This window comes from Populus euphratica, unplaced genomic scaffold, assembly GCF_000495115.2.
Source record: "Populus euphratica unplaced genomic scaffold, PopEup_1.0 scaffold31.1, whole genome shotgun sequence".
In the NCBI taxonomy this organism is placed as follows: domain Eukaryota; kingdom Viridiplantae; phylum Streptophyta; class Magnoliopsida; order Malpighiales; family Salicaceae; genus Populus; species Populus euphratica.
The window spans coordinates 1,085,805-1,104,080 of record NW_011499850.1 but is presented as its reverse complement, the minus strand read 5'-3'; the positions used below and the strand labels follow the sequence as shown (position 1 = coordinate 1,104,080).

Sequence of the window (18,276 nt, the reverse complement as noted above, 5' to 3'; positions counted from 1 at the left end):
CCATGTTAAAAAATTTACAAATAAGCTCAAAATATAATAGCATTTGAATTAGATAAGAAAAACACACAAGTAAAGGTCACCTTTTTCTGAAAGGATGTTTTAAAGGTAGTGTCTACCTTCCCTTAATCATAACTAACCCAGTACCCGAATCTTTGGGACCAGTGTCCAATTTTGGATTTCTAGTTCCCTCAAATTACTAGATGGCGACTCCAATAAAATCTTTATTTCCCTCAATCAAATAAAAATTAAATTCCTTTTGTTTTAAAAAAAACAAACAAAAAAAAGGAATGGAGGCGTCGCCCAATGTCGTGTAGCGACATAGAACAAGGGGAGTTATGTTGAGGCATTTACTATTAAGAGTCAGGACTAACCAAAAAGTCATTAGGCATGTGAAAGTGCCAGAGACACAATCCTTTAAGTGATGTAAAAGGACCAGGTCAACATGAAGTTTTCTAAAATTTGAGACACTACTTCCAGGATTTCTACTAGAATCTTCTACACTTTTTCTCCTCTATCCCAACCCCTCCCCCTTCCCATTTTTGGTCTTATATGTACCCACCGAAAACATGATACTCCTTGTTTTATCTTTCATCTCAAGAAATTACAGAACACGATCTAATAAAAAGCACTTAGCATATGTTTTTAGGTCAAATGCATCAGCTGAAGTACAGTTATCGAAATATTTGATGTCTAAACCTTAGAAAATAATGTTATACCAATCAGCAAAGCATTCTGATAACATTTTGGACAAATTAAAATAACAAAAATCCTTATTCTTTAATTTAGTAGTTCTGGGTGCAATTATTATAATTTTTCATATCTAATTATACAAACTGTTTTATTTTTATTCTTTTCTGCCATAGTAAATTTACCAGTGCAGATTCTATAATACTGTACACAAAGGAAGTTGTATATTATAATGAGAAACCTTCTCTGGACCAACTTGATTTTAGAACATTTCAATAATGATATAGAATGATTATGATCTTTGTTCCTTAAGAGTCATTTTATATCTTGATGTCCTAAATTGACTAACCTCCTCATATCCTATAGCTAGAAATACCAGGTGACATGCAGCAATTGAGAGGTTGAAAATACATCACTGGAAACCATGAACAAAGTTCTGTAATAGTTAAAAAGAATGAAGATAACTCACTCACCCAAGTGCCAAAGCACCAGACCACTGAAGCAAAAAGCCAAGAAGAGCAGACATGAGAATAAGTGCTGTGTTTCTGAAGTTCCAGTCATAGGAGAAGACACCTGGGGGGTCTAAGAAAGGAATCAATGAAGCCAGGAAAAACAGCATAATTGGTGTAGTCTTCCACATTAACCTGCTCATCGATTTCACAAGTCAAGTAAGATGTGAAAGCTATTTGGTGGTACGAAAATGAATATAAGGAATGTTACGAGGCAAATTTTTAGATAAGGTAACTTACGCCAAGGCTGTCCAGTTATCCTGCTGTTGCAGAGTGGACCATAGAATCTTGTTGACTGCACTAGGAATTATCCAAGCTAGTGCTACACAAGCACCAAAGAGACTGAATTGCAAATCAGTTACTGTAGCCACGGCAACACCAATAGACACCATTGTAAGTGCAACCACCTGGAAGATTTCATATAAGAACCCAAGGCCAGTGTCAACTTAAGTTATTTGCAGAAATTAGTCATTCTACACGCACATCAGGTCCCACTTGATAAAAATGCCATGTGCAAGGAAACTTCCAGAATCAATTTACAAAGACATTTATATGCACTGAAAACTATTGTATTTGACTCAATAAAAGATGTTGCGTGACTTCAAAAAATAAACAAAACTAGTAATTAACACTTCAAGTCTTTTTTCCTCCTAGAGGATGCAAGTGTAATCCTTCAATGGGTATTTTAGAAGTAATGGAATGGGTATAAAGATCAATTCATATCCAAAAATATTGTTTGAGGTTCGACGTCTCAAAATACAGGGCTTAAGTAAAAGATTTTTACAAGAGGAAAACACAACTTTCAGCATTCACTCTTCGAAATCCCTTCCATTCAAATCAACTATTAAAGTAGATTTCAGTCTCGTAAAGGTAACAATGATATATGACCAAAGCATTTATGAGTGAGTCCATTTTTTAGGCCCAAGATACAAATACAAAATTAATGTTCATTGATAAACCCTTGTCCTGAATACAGTGAAACTCAAAATGCTATCCATGTAGAAGTCCATGTTCATGCTTTACCAGACACTTAGTGTGCAGATCAAAATTATAAAACACCTAGTTCTTACATGAATAGCCTTTCTCCCATGAATCAAACAGTTGAAAATGAAAATGAAAAATACCAATGCCTTCTAATTCAGACTGTTCTGTCATCACAACAAAATAGAAAGCTTATTTTCATATGGAAGCGCACCATAGACATACATGAGCCAAAACTTACCTTGGAAAAAGAAATTATCTTTTTAAACCATATAAATTCTGCTAAAACAATCGAAGGTGTAACAGAAATCTTAGCCATCTGATAGAATCCAACACTGTAACAAAACATGAAACATATCAAACACAAAACTTTGAACAGGACAACAAAGCTGTGGAAAATAGGAAATGAATATCTAACCTATTGTATTTCAGGCTAACATTAGCTAGGCCAGTAGAGAGAGACATAACAAAGCCAAGAGTGAATAGAGATAAATGAGAAGATTTTGATGGAGGAGATGCAGGGAGCACAGAAAAAGCTTTTATAATAGCCATCAGTGCCCAGCTTAGTGCATAGTGAATAAAACTAAGACAAATAGGAAAATGGAAGCCAACTCCTTGAAGCACCTGCCATAAAAAAAAAAGAGGCAAATCAAGTAAACTCAAAGAAATAGCTACTTGGAGCAATAACAAAAGCAGTTAAAACTACATAATATGCATTTACAAAGGTTAGAAGACAAACCCATTTGTTCATGAAAATAATACCAATAGCAACCAGAAAATTGAACGTAAGAGCAATGACAGGGCCACATAATTGTTGTTCGTGTCACTTCGCGCTTTCAGACGAGCGAAATCTGCTAAACAAAAAAGACCGCAATTCTTCTAAAGCTCTTCCTGCATTGATAAGTACATAAATGAAAATGCAGGTCAATCAGCCACATCAAAGAAGACAAGCAATTGAAAAAAAGCCTCCACGGTTTATACAGAAAGCCACTAGCCAATGAGGAAAGCAATCACCTCTTGTTAACAAGATAACAAACTAACTAGCATGTTTGAGTAGAATAATGGTTTGATTAATCCCTCTCAATAACAAAGAAAAAAATCACTAATATTTAAAGTTGCCAGTGGAAGACACATATATAATGAGAAAAATCCCATTTTTGAGCAACTGGGCAGCCAACTCTCCCTTCATTCAAAGGCAAAAAAAAATTGCTTTATCTTTCTGAAATTAATTAAATAAAAACCAAAATTAACCACTACTTTATCAAAGTTAAAGAGCTATAACCCAGAAGAGAATATCCAAGAAAAACCAACCTGGCACTCCAAAAGGCAACAATTGCAACAAAATAGAGTAAAATTTACATCCAAACAAAGAACATATTAGAGAATTCTAGCTAGAATCTCACTGACGCAAGCTAAACTGATAAACCTAGTGATACGCAGCAATGCAAATGAAAGAAAGAACTAAACTTTGAGAAATTTAAACAAAATAAAGAAATGGGGTCTCAAGAAATTCTTCAAAAAAAGCTTACCTCTTTCACCAGCATCACTGTCTTTCCTCTTGAGTATCTTCCTCACATCTTTCCTCACCAAAAAATTCAAAACTTCACGACTATAGAGCATCTTTCTTTTTTCTTCGTTTGATTCTTTCTTGAACAAAGCACTAAAGAGCTCAATTTCCTCAGTGTTTTCAGTCCAAATTGCTACCACTTCCTAGTACTCAATAAGACCTCAAAAAACAAAGAGCCCATTTTCTAGTTTTTGATAACTATGAAAGAGAAGCACCCTTGAACAAGCAATTCATGTGCCAAAACATAAATTTTATTTTATTATTAACCGAAAATTAAAAAAAAAAAAACAGAGAGAGTGATTCATACTGAAAAACATATCAAACACAAACTCTAATTTATAATTTTATTATTGAAATATTTGCTTTATAATTTTACTTTTTAAATCAATTTTAGAATGAATCTATATAAATTAAAAAAATAAAACAATATTAAATATATTATTTAATTTACTACATTAAATAAAAAAACATAAAAATATTTATAAAAAAAAAACCTTCCCCGTCATCCTTTTTGAGTTGAAAAAATTAGTCCTCCAATAAAATAATCAATTCCATTTTTGTCATTATATATATAATATCATTATAAATATAATTATTTTTAAAATAAACATTATAAATTATTAATATAGAATCATCAAAATCTCCATAATATTTATTTTCATCAACAAGTTATTATCCTTGTGCCTTTAAAATCTCTCGTAATTGATTATAAATATGTGATTACTCTCTTCATATTTCTTTAATTTTTTTATATATTTTATTAGCTGATGAGATAATTATTTAATTTCTTTTTATACCTTTATCACTACTAACTAATAACTTAATTTTATAATTTATTTTTACATGTTTTTTATTATCAATTTTTAAATATTTATTTCTTGAAATAAAAACATAACATCTTTTTTGCACAAGCATTACTTATTTCATGATTATCATTTTTATTTTAATCACCATAAATCTTTTAAGTTTAATATCAATTGATACATACTAAAAGCAAATAAGAAAGGCAACAAAGCATGAGAATACAATTTTTTTAAAAAAAAAAATCACATAGAAACTCTAATTTATAATTTTATTATTGTAAATTTCTTTTTAAGTTGTTTACCTTTCGAAAAGTTTATAGCTTTTTAAATAAACTAAAAAACAAATCTAGATAAACTTAAAAAAAAAATCCTAAATTTTTTTTAAAAGAATAATCTTTTTTAAAAAACTCATATATCAATTATGGATGCTTAGCTAATACCAAGAACCTATTCAAGAGAAGGTAATCTCTCAAGCTAATAGCAAGTAGTTTTTCAATTGAGTAGAACATTATAAAGATTTTTAATTTTGAATTAAACTTTCTGATTTTAAAGTAGTTTTATAAAAGACAAGATTTATGGATTGATTGATCAATATTAAAATAATATTTTTAGTATAAAAAAATTATAAAACATATGAGCTAAATTAATTGTGATCATATTGAAAAGGTAAAGTAAACATATGAATAATTATAAAAAATACAAGAAAAGTAAGAAAAATCAAGAATTGATGATTGAAAAGAGATAAAAGAAGAAGATGAGTTTTTTTTTATTATTATACACAAACTTTATATCAATAGCTCAACATATTAAAACAAAAAAGTAAATCTATTAACAATTATATTGATGAATTATCTCAATTATTAGTAAGGAATTATTTGGAAAAAATGGGAAGAACAATTGGTGATATGGTATTTAAATGGGCTATGAAAACCTATCTAGAATATGTTCTACTTACAATCCTGGTAAATAATACTAAAGGTATATGAAAAGGCTTTAATAGTAGAAACAACAAATTATTAGGATAATTTCAAACAAGTCAATATAATAAAAAAGAACACAACAAAAATATTAAGAAGTTAGTGATTAACAGACCACCAATAATGGTTCAGGCTCAATCTTTAGAGTTCATTATTATATATGTGAGGCATCGAGCTACTGAATGTAGCAATTTAAAAAGTTATTTAGATAAGGATTTGTTGATAAATAAATCTTTAAATAATATGAATAATTATGTTTATGATTACTAGAATAATAATGAGGATATTTTGGATGGATATGGAAGTGCTACAAAGGTGTTATCTTAGTTATTTTAAAAAATATATATTAAAATATGATTTAGATGAAAATTAATAGCACAATAATAGCTTAAATAATATCTTTTTTTGTAAGAAATAATAAATTTACACTTAAATATATGTTAAGTTTTTAATATAATAACAAATTAAAAAAATAACTTATTATATAAAAATAAATTCACCTTTTAATATATTTGAGTACAATTGCTCAAGCTAATCCCAATCCAACCTAGCTCAATGTTATTGGTCATGGATCAGATTATGTCAGTCCCTAACCAGTACTGGGATAACCCCAGCCCCGACAACAAACCTCTTAAAACTCCAACACAAACAAAACTTCTCAAAACCTCGACAAAATCAAACGATTCAACACTTCTATCATCAAACTCCACAAAATGGCTCCCAAACCCGAATCCCAAAACCTAACCTCCACCACCACCTCCTCCGCCGCCGAACCATCGTCCGCCTCCTCCATAGATCCACTCTTCCACCTTCTCACCCTCCTCCCTTACTCAATCCTGCGCCCACCACGCCTCCGTCTCAAACTCCCCTCCTTCACCCTCCCTTCCTCCATGACAGTCTTCTCCTTAGTCCTCCTCACCTACTTCATGGTAGTTTCTGGCATCGTCTATGACGTAATCGTTGAGCCACCTGGTATCGGGTCAACCCAAGACCCATATACCGGATCTGTCAAACCTGTGGTTTTCTTGCCTGGAAGAGTTAATGGGCAGTATATAATTGAAGGGCTTTCTTCTGGGTTCATGTTCGTTGTTGGTGGCGTTGGCATTATTTTGATGGATCTTGCTCTTGAAAAGAATCGTGCCAAGAGTGTTAAGGTTTCTTATGCTACTGCTGGGATTTCCTCCGTTGTTATTGCTTATGTTATGAGTATGCTTTTTCTTCGGATTAAGATCCCAGGATATCTTCGTTGAGTTTTCGGATTTTTTTATGTATTTTGGAATGATACTCTGTTAAGGTAGTTCGAAATCACAACGTGGCTTGTCAAATGGGGTTATTGCGGATTTTTATGATCTGGGTTACTCTCATTTGATCTTGTGGTGCTAGTTGGTTATGGAACTATTAGTATTTTTGTTAATAAAAGTCGCAAATTCTGACTACTTGTTGATGATTTTGCTGAATTGAGGAAATGCTAGTGATTGTTATCTTTATTGTCTGTGATTCTGTGTTTCTTGATTAAATTCTTGCTTGTTATAAAATTGAAAAGATTTTAATGACGAGATTGGAATGATATCAGAAGATTAGCGTGGTGTGTTTTGGATGATGACATGCAGGAATCGAGAAGCACAGGTGAGTGTTGGCGTGTCTCTTTATTCGAACTTTAATTCCAATGTTTTGAGGTTATTGAGCAGTGCTAATGGGATTATCTCTTTGTTCTTGATAGTCTTAAGGATTATTAACTTGATCATACTGAAACGGTGATTGATGTTTCATCAATCTTGTGCTAGGAATCAGATTTGAATAAACTGCAGAGCTAGGTTAGACTAATGCTTCTTAATACTCCCTTTCTTAGGGTACTTTGAGGGTGTGGTTAAATAATTTCACTGCAAATCTGCTAGTTTATGCTGTCTTATGCTTTCTCAACTACTGAGACTAATTGGTCAAATCCCAATTGGAAGTTTGTCTGAAGTACAAGAAACAATAATAGTTCGAAGAAGATGGGTGCTGCAAATTCTATGAGAGTTGAAAGAGCTATTTAGAGGTCAGGATTGCATATCATTTAATATTAATGACTGCTGAATTTTGTTTCTGAAGTGAGAAAACAATAATCAGTATCATGAATTCAACTGCCTTGCTATGTTTTGGATATTTGTGAAGTAAATCGGAATCAGGATGCACGGTCACCAAACACCTGAACTTCAACTTGAACTTCAAGCTGCCTTCTCCAACCTTCCCTCTCTTATAAGGCCATTAGAACCATATCCTTCTTTAGAGTTTAGCCTGTCATATTGTCACCCATTAGAGTCACTCCGCTTTTCTCTATGGTACTGTCCTTCCCAGTGCACAAGAGTGAATGTAGACAAGAAAGTTGACCAGAAATTTTACGGACTCGACCTCTAACAACTGGATTGAAGTGAAATAGACACAAAGAAAGAGAAATAGAAGAGAGAAAATTAAAATTATTTATTTATTTTATTGGTGGAACTCAATCTCTCTCTTGTACGCTGTAAGCATCAAGTAGTAAATTTTTTGAAAGCTTTCTGGCTAGAATATGGCCTAGCTCTAGATAGCAATTTACTTGGATTTGGAATTGAAATTTTGTTATGGTGTCCAGTAATATTAAGAAGTAATTGAAATGCGTGCTAAATATTTGATTTCCAAAACCATATCTGAAACAATGATGTCCATTTCTTTACAAACCAAAAGTAAGGCACGCCTATGTAGACCTGGGTTGGAATATACATGTCTTGGGGGGGTTTTGATCTTCCTCCTATGATGTACTGAAGATACGAAGTTCAAGCACTCATGCATGCTAAGAATTGACTAGCTTCACAGATGCAACAACAAACAGTCTAGCGGTCCGAAGAGAGATTCTTTGAAGAGAATAGACGAGCGGGTGAGAACATCCTCCAGTATCTAGGAGAAGCAAGGCCTTCAGGGGAACGATCACATGCGTGTTTAGGGGATTTCCCACTGTATGCAGGAGAAGCAAGACCATCAAGGGAGTAGTAATGATCAGGCGTGACATCGAACCCTTCTCTGTCTTTCCTGGACCCAATTATCCCATTGAAGGTCCGATACTTGACCAATTTACCAACCCATGACTTCTTCTTTGTTGGGCTCTTGTGGCCTGCGTTCATCTTCTCACTCAAATACTCCTTGACAAAAGGCACCCCTCTCTCCACCACCTCCATTGGCGGAGAAATGAGCGGGTTCCCTTCAACGGACAGCTTTTGCAGCTTCCTTAGGCACCCCATGGAGTCGGGCAAAGTTGTAATCTTGTTGTAACTCACGTCCAATTCCACAAGAGATAGAAGGAGGCCAATGGAGTACGGCAAGGTTTCAAGGTATTGGAAGTTTTGGCTTACATTTAGGACCTCTAGATTGATGAGGTTCTCTAAGTCTTCAGGAAGGGACCTTAGATTGTTCAACCTTGCGTCGAGTATTTTCAAAGAAGTGATGTAGGAGGTAGACATGGGAAGAAACACAAGCTTGTTTGAATTTACCGAGAGCTTCTTGAGGTTAACAAGCTCGAACCCTATGGTGTCTGGTAATCTGCTTAGCTTGTTGAAGTTGACATTCAATTCTTCTAAAGACCTGATACAGAAACACAAGATTTTGACGTAAACATAATTGAAATGATAATAAACTTCTAATTCACATTTTATTTGATGGTTACATACATAGCCATTCCATTTACTGGATTTCATATTTAGTTAAATTGATTTAATTTTAATATTTGTCTAAAATCACAATGCACATATCTCATCACAGCTTTAAATTTATATTCTCTCATAACATATCTAAATATTTATAGTAATTAAATGGATGAGATTAATTTTATCTAATAACATGAAAAACAAAAAAGAAATATATAAAAAAATTAAAAAAATTTAATAAATGGAATGAGTTGGATTGCAGAAGTTTTAGAACATTTTAATCTAGCCTCCTAGTTATATACTAGGTTAATTAATGAGTTGATTTAAGTTAATTCAAAATAATATTATTTTAAAATATTTTTTTAAAATTAAAATAATATCATTTTAATTTATTTTAAATCAAATTAAATTTTAATCAGTTGACAACTCCTATTAAGTTTAATTTCTATTAAGTTTAATTTACAATTTGATTTGAATTTAACAACAAAACTTGGTTCAGTAACACTAGTTTATATATATATATATATAAAGGGATCGTGCATCCTGAACACGTGAAATGAAATTTAAACGGTGTTTTGACAATCATGATCAAGAGAAATAAACATCCACGTAGTCCACATCTAAACTATCAAATATACATCCAATATATATATATCCACATCTAAACTGTCATTCTAATCTTTCCACTAAAGTCAAGTATGGATTAATTAGCAGTGGAAAAAAAGAAAAGTGTTAAATACACTTCAAGGGGAAAATCATCATGATCAATATCATAAATGGGTTTTGAACCCCTGGATGTATCCGTTTGGAAAAGCTGTAGTTTTCAGCCGCGTGCCACTAACTCGATCTTAATCATAGTTCACAAAACTGTAAATCAAAGCTTCTAAACATTGGAAATTACTTTGGATATAATATTAATTTAATTATCAAGCATTTTGGATTATGCTTTTGAATGAAAAGCAATGGAAGTTTAATTAGAAAAAAAAAAACCGGAAACGGGGACTAAAAATAGTGGCAGAAACATTTTCTCAACTTGAGTGAGCCGATGCATAATTACACCGAAGAACTTTAGTCTAGACAAAAAGATTGACCTGCTCTTCACCTCTCCTCCATTGGTCCCAGCCACCTTTCTTTCTTTGCATGCGTGCCACTATTTCCTAGATTTTAATTCCACATCATCATTGACATTTTCTTTGACTTCTTGGTAATTCTTAACCCTGACCGTCCATAATGCTGTCAGCCAAGGTTCTCCCACTAAATCTTTTTGCCACGATATATATATATATTTTGTTTAGTATATATATATTTTTTGTTTAGTTCAAAAAAACCATTTTTTCCTTGTCTTCTATATATATATATATATTCGAATAAGCACCCTATTGTACCAAATACAATAGCACATAGGCCCCAAAACAAATATTATTTATAATTCTTGATGATCGATTCACTTGATGTTTATAAGATAAGATTGTAATTAAGAAGGCATGCATCCTCAAATTAAAGCTAAGCTCCACGGTGATGGAACAGTGATTAACTAACAATAAGATGAAAAAAGAAGAAGAAGAAATTAATATATAAAAATTAAGGTCTTTAAGTGGCTACGCATGATGGTGATGATATGGTTTACTTAATTTCTAGGTATATGCTTGATTAATCTTCTTTTTTTTCCCACATCTGGGCTAGTTATTAGTTTGAATATTTGGATCATGATCACGCTTATGAGAGTTAATTATTTCGATAATTCAACAAACAACAAAATTAATTAATTAAATACCCGATCAATCCAATTATATGTCATTAATGACTCTTGAGGTTAATCAATCAATTATCTTGCTATATGCATAAAATATAATTATGTGAGCAGATAAAGAGCGTCAGGAGACAGCATACCTGCAATTCTCTATGGTTCTGGGAAGGGACACAAGAAGGTTGCATGAAACATTAAGAACTTTGAGCTTTGACAAGCACCCAATTGAGTTAGGGAGAGATTTGAGCTGATTTGAGTGAACATCCAACACCACCAAATTTAGCATTCTTGCTGTTAAGGATTCTGGTATCATCTGTCGAATGTAGAAATAAATTTCTCGATTTGTTAGCTTGGTTCCGTTGTAAGCTGGCCAGTGGAGTTATTCAAGTGTACATGTTATAAAAGTCAAAGAAACATTATATGATCATGTTCCTAGTTGATTAAAACTAATAATTATGAAATAAACATATAGCAATATGCTACTACATATATTCCTCTACATATTTGCTTGTGCTGGGTGTTGAATGCTTAACTATAGAATTAAAAACTCACTAATTGTTCGAGATCCAAGAGAGAGTAATAGGTGAGAGATTAAAACCCAAAGAAATATTTGAATAAAAACTTTTTCATACATACATACATACATACATATATATATATATATATATATAAAGACCAATATTTAGTAGAAATCTTAAGAGATACGTATGACTGAATAGAGAGAGTGATAAATGGTCCAAGAAATATCTACCAAATTTAACAGAGTGGGGGAACATACAAAATAATATAAGCTTTCTCTTCCTTTTTTTTTCATTGGAATTAAAAAAAGAAGAAGAAGAATGATTATAATTGATAATAAGATTTTTTTCCCTTTTCCTTTTTTTCCCCAGAAAATTCTCCTTTTCTTTTTCGAAAATTAATAGTATTTTTAATCACTAGATTTAAACTCAAAATGGTGTCGTGCTGATTCACCAACTCCAAATGAAATGATTGCTATTAAAAAAAAAAAAACAAAAGCTACGTTTTTTTCCATAAAAAGGAAAATCAAATTAACAACAAAAAAGCCGTGTTTTTATCAAAAACAAAAAATAATACAAAAATTTTGTGTTGATATCAATCAAAATTTTGTTTGACTTGACCTCAAGAAAGGTTTCCTTTTGCACTTCAACAGAAAATTTGTTGGGATATATCCATATTCGCTCAAGTAGGTTGAGAAAATATACCTGAAGATCGTTGTTGGAGAGGTTAAGCTTGCAAATAGCGGCTAAATTGAGTGAAGGGTTAGGTATAGTCTCCAAAGACATACCACTCAAATCAACTTCTTCTTCCTCGATTGCCTTCCTTCTCTCTCCCATAACCTTCCTTCTATCTACCCTATTCATCATTTGCTGCTGCTGCTGCTGCTGTATCTGTTCATACATCATCTTTTCAACATTGAATCACACAACAAATACATGAGAATGATTCGAAGATAAGATGTTTGATGGAGTACTGGTGGTTATATCATAGAACAAAGAAACAAGAACAAGAAAGAGAAGGGGAAGGGGAAGGGCATGCAATGGTGTTTTTTTGGGGTCTTTTGATGAGCAGATTTAAGACCCAAGAGCAATTAATATATCACAATAAAGGACGTACGGAGGATGATGGTGAGCGAGGTAAAAATAGGGACTGACGTCTTCGGAAGTACAAGGCCGTATTGCTAGGGTTTGCGTGGCCATCTTTACCTTTTTATGAAGTCAACCTTTTTCTTGCATTTATTTTCTATATTTTATTTTTTTCAATAACGTTTTTTTATTTTTTTATGTTGAGGGCCACATACTACCCACCAATCTCGTTCCCTTTCTTGTCATTATATCTCTCTTGACTTGAATCCCTAATTGGTTTTCCGATTAATGGAAAAAAGAGGATAAATTCAAATGAGTCCCTCAACTATGATGAGACTCTCAATTACATCCCCGAACTACGGCTTAACCAGGCATGCTATCCTAAACGAATCCACCTTATCAATACTAATGCTACACCGCTATTACTTTCAACTGAGAAATCTCTTTAGAAATATTTCCTTGTCTCGTACAGACATCAAAGATAAACTATGACACGCTTAATTTAAAATATGTTAATATTTCATCATTACTTGTAATTTATAAAATCCCAGACACAATTTTCAAGATGTTATTAAAGTATCTTTGAAATAGCTCGAATTATATATAAATAACTTAATTTTTCATGCCCGGAGTATATGGGAAACTATTAGGCATTGCTTAAGTCCATATTTGGGGGATGTAAATGAAAGTCGTGTCATTATTGGGGTACTTATTTAATATTATCACTTGAAATAATTAATGAAGAAACCGACTAAGAACATCAAAAAAAAGAAAGAAAAAATAGAGGAATTGATCAAGAAGTATAAGAGATGTTTATAGGTAGAGTAATACTTCGATTGTTTTAGAAAAATGAATCAAACAAAGGAAAATTGAAACTTTCTATTTAAATACAATATTATTTCTCCATTCAAACAACTGGAAAACTAGTTCTTAAAGTTTCAAATGTTCACTGAGTTAATTTAGATAACATATTTGATTTTTGTGATTAGAGATTGATATCACTAATACTATAAGGAATTAATATTTAATTAATGATCATGATGTAGATGTACACATGATTAATTATGTGTAGTGAAACGCACAGTTTTCTTAGGCTCTTGATGGCACATGGTGACGGGTGATCAGCATATAAACAACCCTTATCTTCTCTTCCCTTCCAACAACCAAAATCCATTTTTTATTTTTATTTTTAATTTCAAGTTGGATTATGATACTGCAAGATTGATAAGAGAAGTAGCTTATACAAAGATCGATGGTGGTAGTTTTATATGAAGGATCGTGGGGTTTTAAAGGATATTTGGTTAATTTCAATGTCTGCTATAACAGGCGGCCAAGCTAATTAAGGTGAGGTGAGACTTCTTGTTGTTTAATTAAGATGCTTTTATTCCATTAAAATAAGAAGATGCTTTTATTATTTAACTACTTAAAGAAGAAGAAAACGATGATGATGATGATGGTGCTTTTTATTTTTATTTTTATGGTGTTAACCTTTAATCAATCATAGATATATTGCTTTATAATGTTTTGCTAGTTGAGACTGATTTTTTTTTGTTAATTAAGATTTAAAGTCCTCTCCCTTGACCATCTCGTGAATATAAACATTATACCGACATGATACATTCGCAGAAAGAACAACCTTTACATGTTGTCCAAGGTTCGATTAGTATTAATTAATAGTTAAAGAAGAGAGAATTAACCTCCTTAATCGCTCACTAAACCCAAATCTAAACCTATCTCTTAGGGTGAAGAACTTGTCAATTTACAATTGAACATAATCCATGGTTGGTTGTTGACCTTTGTCTGTGTCTTTATGGCTGTGGATCTTTAAAGGGTTGTTTGTTATTGTTATGAATTTTAAAACAAAAAAAAAAAACAAGATTTGAATTTCCTTTTCATTTTCTAATAAATAAAAATCTACAACAAGTTTTTAATACTCTTGAAACAAAAAATAAATTGATTTTAAAAAAATTTAAAATTTATTTAGGACTCGGGTTGTGGTGGTTAAATTGATACCATATTCGAGGTATTTAAATGCACTAAGATTAGATTTAGGATAAATTAAGAGTCATGTTGAGACCTGCCATGGAGCATCTCGAGAGTCAAACCATTAAACTATAAAAGAAAAAAGAAAGATAGCTATTGCGTGTGAGCATGTTCATGGGAAGAGAAGAAACAAGTTCAGAAGGCACGGAAGAGCAATTGTGAAGAAGGATTAGGATAAAACACCTAAGAAAGGATATTGTCATTCTATGATCGATTAAAAACAAAATTGTATTCTTCTTTCTTTTCTTTATTCACAGCAATAATTTGTTTACGGAAGAAGAGGAAGAAAAAATGAAGTCTACCCATAAGATCATGATCTTAAATGAAAATTTATGTCAAATCATATCTTCTCCTTGAATCTAACTTCAGCAAAATGAAAGTAATGGAAAGGTACTAGAATGTTTTATAAAGTTGCATTTACAGAATATATATATATATATAAAATTCTTTGTTTTTTTTTTTAATTAGAAGGCTCAAGATTTCTTAAGCTACTACAATTCATTAAATTCAAGCCTTTTAATATTATAAAAACACAATGACGAGAGTAAGCTTACGAATATATGCGGAATAAGAAATTATAGTTGCTGAGAAACACTAACAATCTCCGTACGAAGACAAGGAACACGGTTCGGTTATTTGATTATTTTATGCACAGAGGGATGCAACTCCTGACAACGACATGGATATGAGCTGGCTCATCATCTTCCTCCTCCCATGTCTGTCAAAATTCTCCACAGAAATTATGACAGCTACCAACGGAAAGGGCCTTAGTGCCGGTTTGAATCTGGTGATTGGTTCAAGGGTAATTGTCATTGCAATTTTCAAAGCAGGAGAAGAAATTAAGGACTCCCTATTGGAATCTTATCTGTGCCATTACAATGAAAACCGTACCAAAGTCTGAGTACTCGATTTGATTGAAATAATATAGTTTTAATTTTATTTTTTTAAGTCAGTACAGTATGGTTTTGGAATGTTTTTGTTTTTTAGCGAGTAAATTATGTCATGTGTTATAGTTGATTTTTGATTGGATCAACTATGGAATATTGTTTTTAAAACCCATGCAAGGTTGATCCTAGATAAACCCAAATTAAGTTTAATAATTGTGATTTATACTGCTACGACAACCAGAGGGAAAGGATATAGAAAACAAATGAAAATGAAAATAGGAATAAAACTAGAAAAGCATAATAATAAAGAATAAAGAATAAAGAATTAAAATTACCCAATAAAATATGTATTTTTATATATAAAAAAAGTTAATATAATAGTTTTATATCACACAACAAAACAAAATTATTATCAAAGATTGTCAGGTTTTTTTTCAGCCATGGTTGTTCTGTAGTACTTAACAAAGTAAAATAATAACCAAGAATTATTTATTGGGCTATGATAACAACAAAAATAGACAAAAGTATTGGATAAAAGGATTGCTATAAGTCAAGATCCTAAAAAACCAAAAGCACTGCAGGGAGTCAATCAAAATATTCAATTTATATTCATCCATATCTTTAATAGCCAATGTTAAATAAGTATATAAATTATATTATATCTTGGGTTTTTAATTAATAACTTAAACTTTTAAATTAAATGATTCTTTAATATGATATCAGAACTTTGTTGACCAAGTAATCACGAGTTTAAATTTCATCACTCTTATTTTATTTAATAAAAAATTAAATACAAAGTAATGTGGATTAAGGGGCTTTTACTTGAAAATACATGATAAAAAAATTATATAAATTATATATTGGATCTCATTTAACAGCGTAAGTAATTTTTGAATGAAATGATTCTTACATCGAAAAAAGCTATTAGAATATTTTATATATATATAAAAAACTAAAAAACTCTAATAATACTAAAGAAGAATGTTCCTTTTAAATAGAAAAAAAAAGAGGCTAGAAAAATATCATAAAAGAATAGGAAAATATAAAATAAACAAAAAAAAATATCAATTTTCCTATAAAAAAAACTCCTGCATCAACAAGTATCCCTTTTGACAACAACAGAGTGCTGATTCTTTTCTTATGTCAATTCTTTAGTAACCTGAGCATCTTATGGGTCTCCGAGGCATGGATCGTGGATGGACACGAATTTGCTACTTCCTCTAGGATCCAGGAAATGCCAAGTGATATTTGACTCCATTGAAGCTCATCTCAAGACACGAATTTGTGTTGTCATTTATCAGTATGTTTAAACACGAAGAATATAAAGAATCTTCTCCCTTTTCTTTTCTATTCCTAAATTGAAGCAAAAACACAAACCAAAAGGATCATATATTGTGTCCTTACCAATTTTCTCGGGGAACCCCACCGCACCAAATATAACTTCATGACTATGCTGATATTTTGTTGATGTTATCGCTTTTTTTGTGGATTTTCTTCATGTCCTTTTATTTTATTTTTTTAATATATTTTTACAGTGACTTTTCTGTCACTTATTTTTTTTTCAAGATAAAAATAAAAATAAAATTACAATTGAATCCTTTGAAATCAAATGATAAATGACAGACAACAATTTGTGAATTTCAAAAGAGAGACGAAACACTCTTCCAAGTCTCTTCCATCCGTTACTCCCAACTAAACTAATGCTTCGCATCTAAATGGAAACCCCGACTTTCACTCATTTCATGTTTATTCCTTTTTGTGGGTGGGTGGCTGGTGTTGGGTTTATCGATGGTAGGGTTGTTGGGTTACTTGTAGGTCCAGACGTGTCGTGATTTGAGGGAAAGCGTTGTAGTGGTCGAATATTGTTAATCTTTGGTTCATGGGTTTCTCGAAGTCAGTGCAAATTTAAAAGGAAGGACTTGAAAGCTGAAATGAGAGATTTAAGTGTTTGAATTTTAGCAACAGAGAAACAATGAGATTCGAAGGGAAGACTTTCAAAAGGAGAGATTTGTGAGAGTTTGAAAGGATTTGGGTTTAAATAGTTTGGATCAATTGGTTATAGAAAATTGATGAGTAACTTAGAGAAAGATGAGTAACTTTTCCTATTTCATCATCAATAATCCAACCATATTTTAGAAAATTAACAAAACAAAGAAACCCTAATCAGAACCAACAAATAGAATTATGGCGTCAATAAAATATTGGGCTATCCCCTATTTTACTACAGCCAAACATGGGTATAACTGTAAAACCGTGTTTCAGATCCAAGTGTCCTCACCGCATTTGACTCCACACATTTCATACATGTAAACACAACCTATGGAAAAATATTTACCAAGCAAAAATAAAGGCGCCGGTTTTTCTCCTAAACAACCCTCGCTAATAACTGAAGCGATCAGTGCAAAAAAAAAAAAAAAAAAAAACACCGGTGATAGCATTTATTCACAAGCATGTCGCCATCAGTGTAGATCTGTATCATCCTACGAAGCAAAAATGGAGAGAGAGTGCTGACAGAGCTAGTAAATTTACATTATGCAGGTCGGTGTTTGTGCTGTGAATTGTTAGTGACCTCTACTGATGACCTGAAAGACAATAATTGAGAAATATCAGACTTGGTATGTCAAATTAAATTGCTGCCCACTTGAAGAAGGAAAGATGAACAGACAAATATCGAAAGACTCTTACTTGGAAGACTTGGCACGTCGATTACACATCTTTGTAAAGAACTTGTGCAAAGGAGTTTGTGGAACAGGTATCAGTTTAGCAAGAGCAGCAAGCGGCCAGCTGATTGGACAGAAAAAAAAAAAAAAAAAAC

At 32.0% G+C, this 18,276-nt stretch overlaps 3 protein-coding genes and 1 pseudogene across 5 annotated transcripts in view; 1 reads left to right on the top strand and 3 right to left on the bottom strand.

The window, feature by feature from the left end:
• Nucleotides 1-4,037, bottom strand: part of LOC105120959 (uncharacterized membrane protein At1g06890-like) — a 9,059-nt pseudogene extending 5,022 nt beyond the window's left edge.
• A 2,145-nt stretch (nt 4,038-6,182) lies between these two features.
• On the top strand, nt 6,183-6,960 carry LOC105120958 (oligosaccharyltransferase complex subunit ostc-like). The gene has a single exon (XM_011019409.1). The coding sequence runs from the start codon at nt 6,238-6,240 to the stop codon at nt 6,772-6,774; it is 537 nt and encodes a 178-aa protein (XP_011017711.1). The 5' UTR covers nt 6,183-6,237; the 3' UTR covers nt 6,775-6,960.
• A 1,188-nt stretch (nt 6,961-8,148) lies between these two features.
• LOC105120957 (plant intracellular Ras-group-related LRR protein 6-like) lies at nt 8,149-12,635 on the bottom strand. The gene is made up of 3 exons (XM_011019408.1): nt 12,151-12,635; nt 11,071-11,240; nt 8,149-9,118 (listed from the first exon to the last, which is right to left on the bottom strand). Exons 1-3 carry the CDS (start codon nt 12,349-12,351, stop codon nt 8,374-8,376), a joined length of 1,116 nt encoding a protein of 371 aa, XP_011017710.1. The 5' UTR covers nt 12,352-12,635; the 3' UTR covers nt 8,149-8,373.
• Nucleotides 12,636-17,653: 5,018 nt separating this feature from the next.
• Nucleotides 17,654-18,276, bottom strand: part of LOC105120955 (calcium-transporting ATPase 10, plasma membrane-type-like) — a 16,090-nt gene continuing 15,467 nt past the window's right edge. Inside the window, exons 36-37 of one of the 3 annotated variants that reach the window (XM_011019405.1) lie at nt 18,143-18,245; nt 17,654-18,042 (exon numbers count right to left, since the gene is read on the bottom strand). In XM_011019405.1, the coding sequence (XP_011017707.1) occupies nt 18,143-18,245 (103 nt within the window). In that variant the 3' untranslated portion in view covers nt 17,654-18,042. Of the gene's footprint in view, nt 18,053-18,142; nt 18,246-18,276 lie in introns of all 3 variants that reach the window. The other 2 variants (XM_011019402.1, XM_011019403.1) reach the window with 2 other exon arrangements.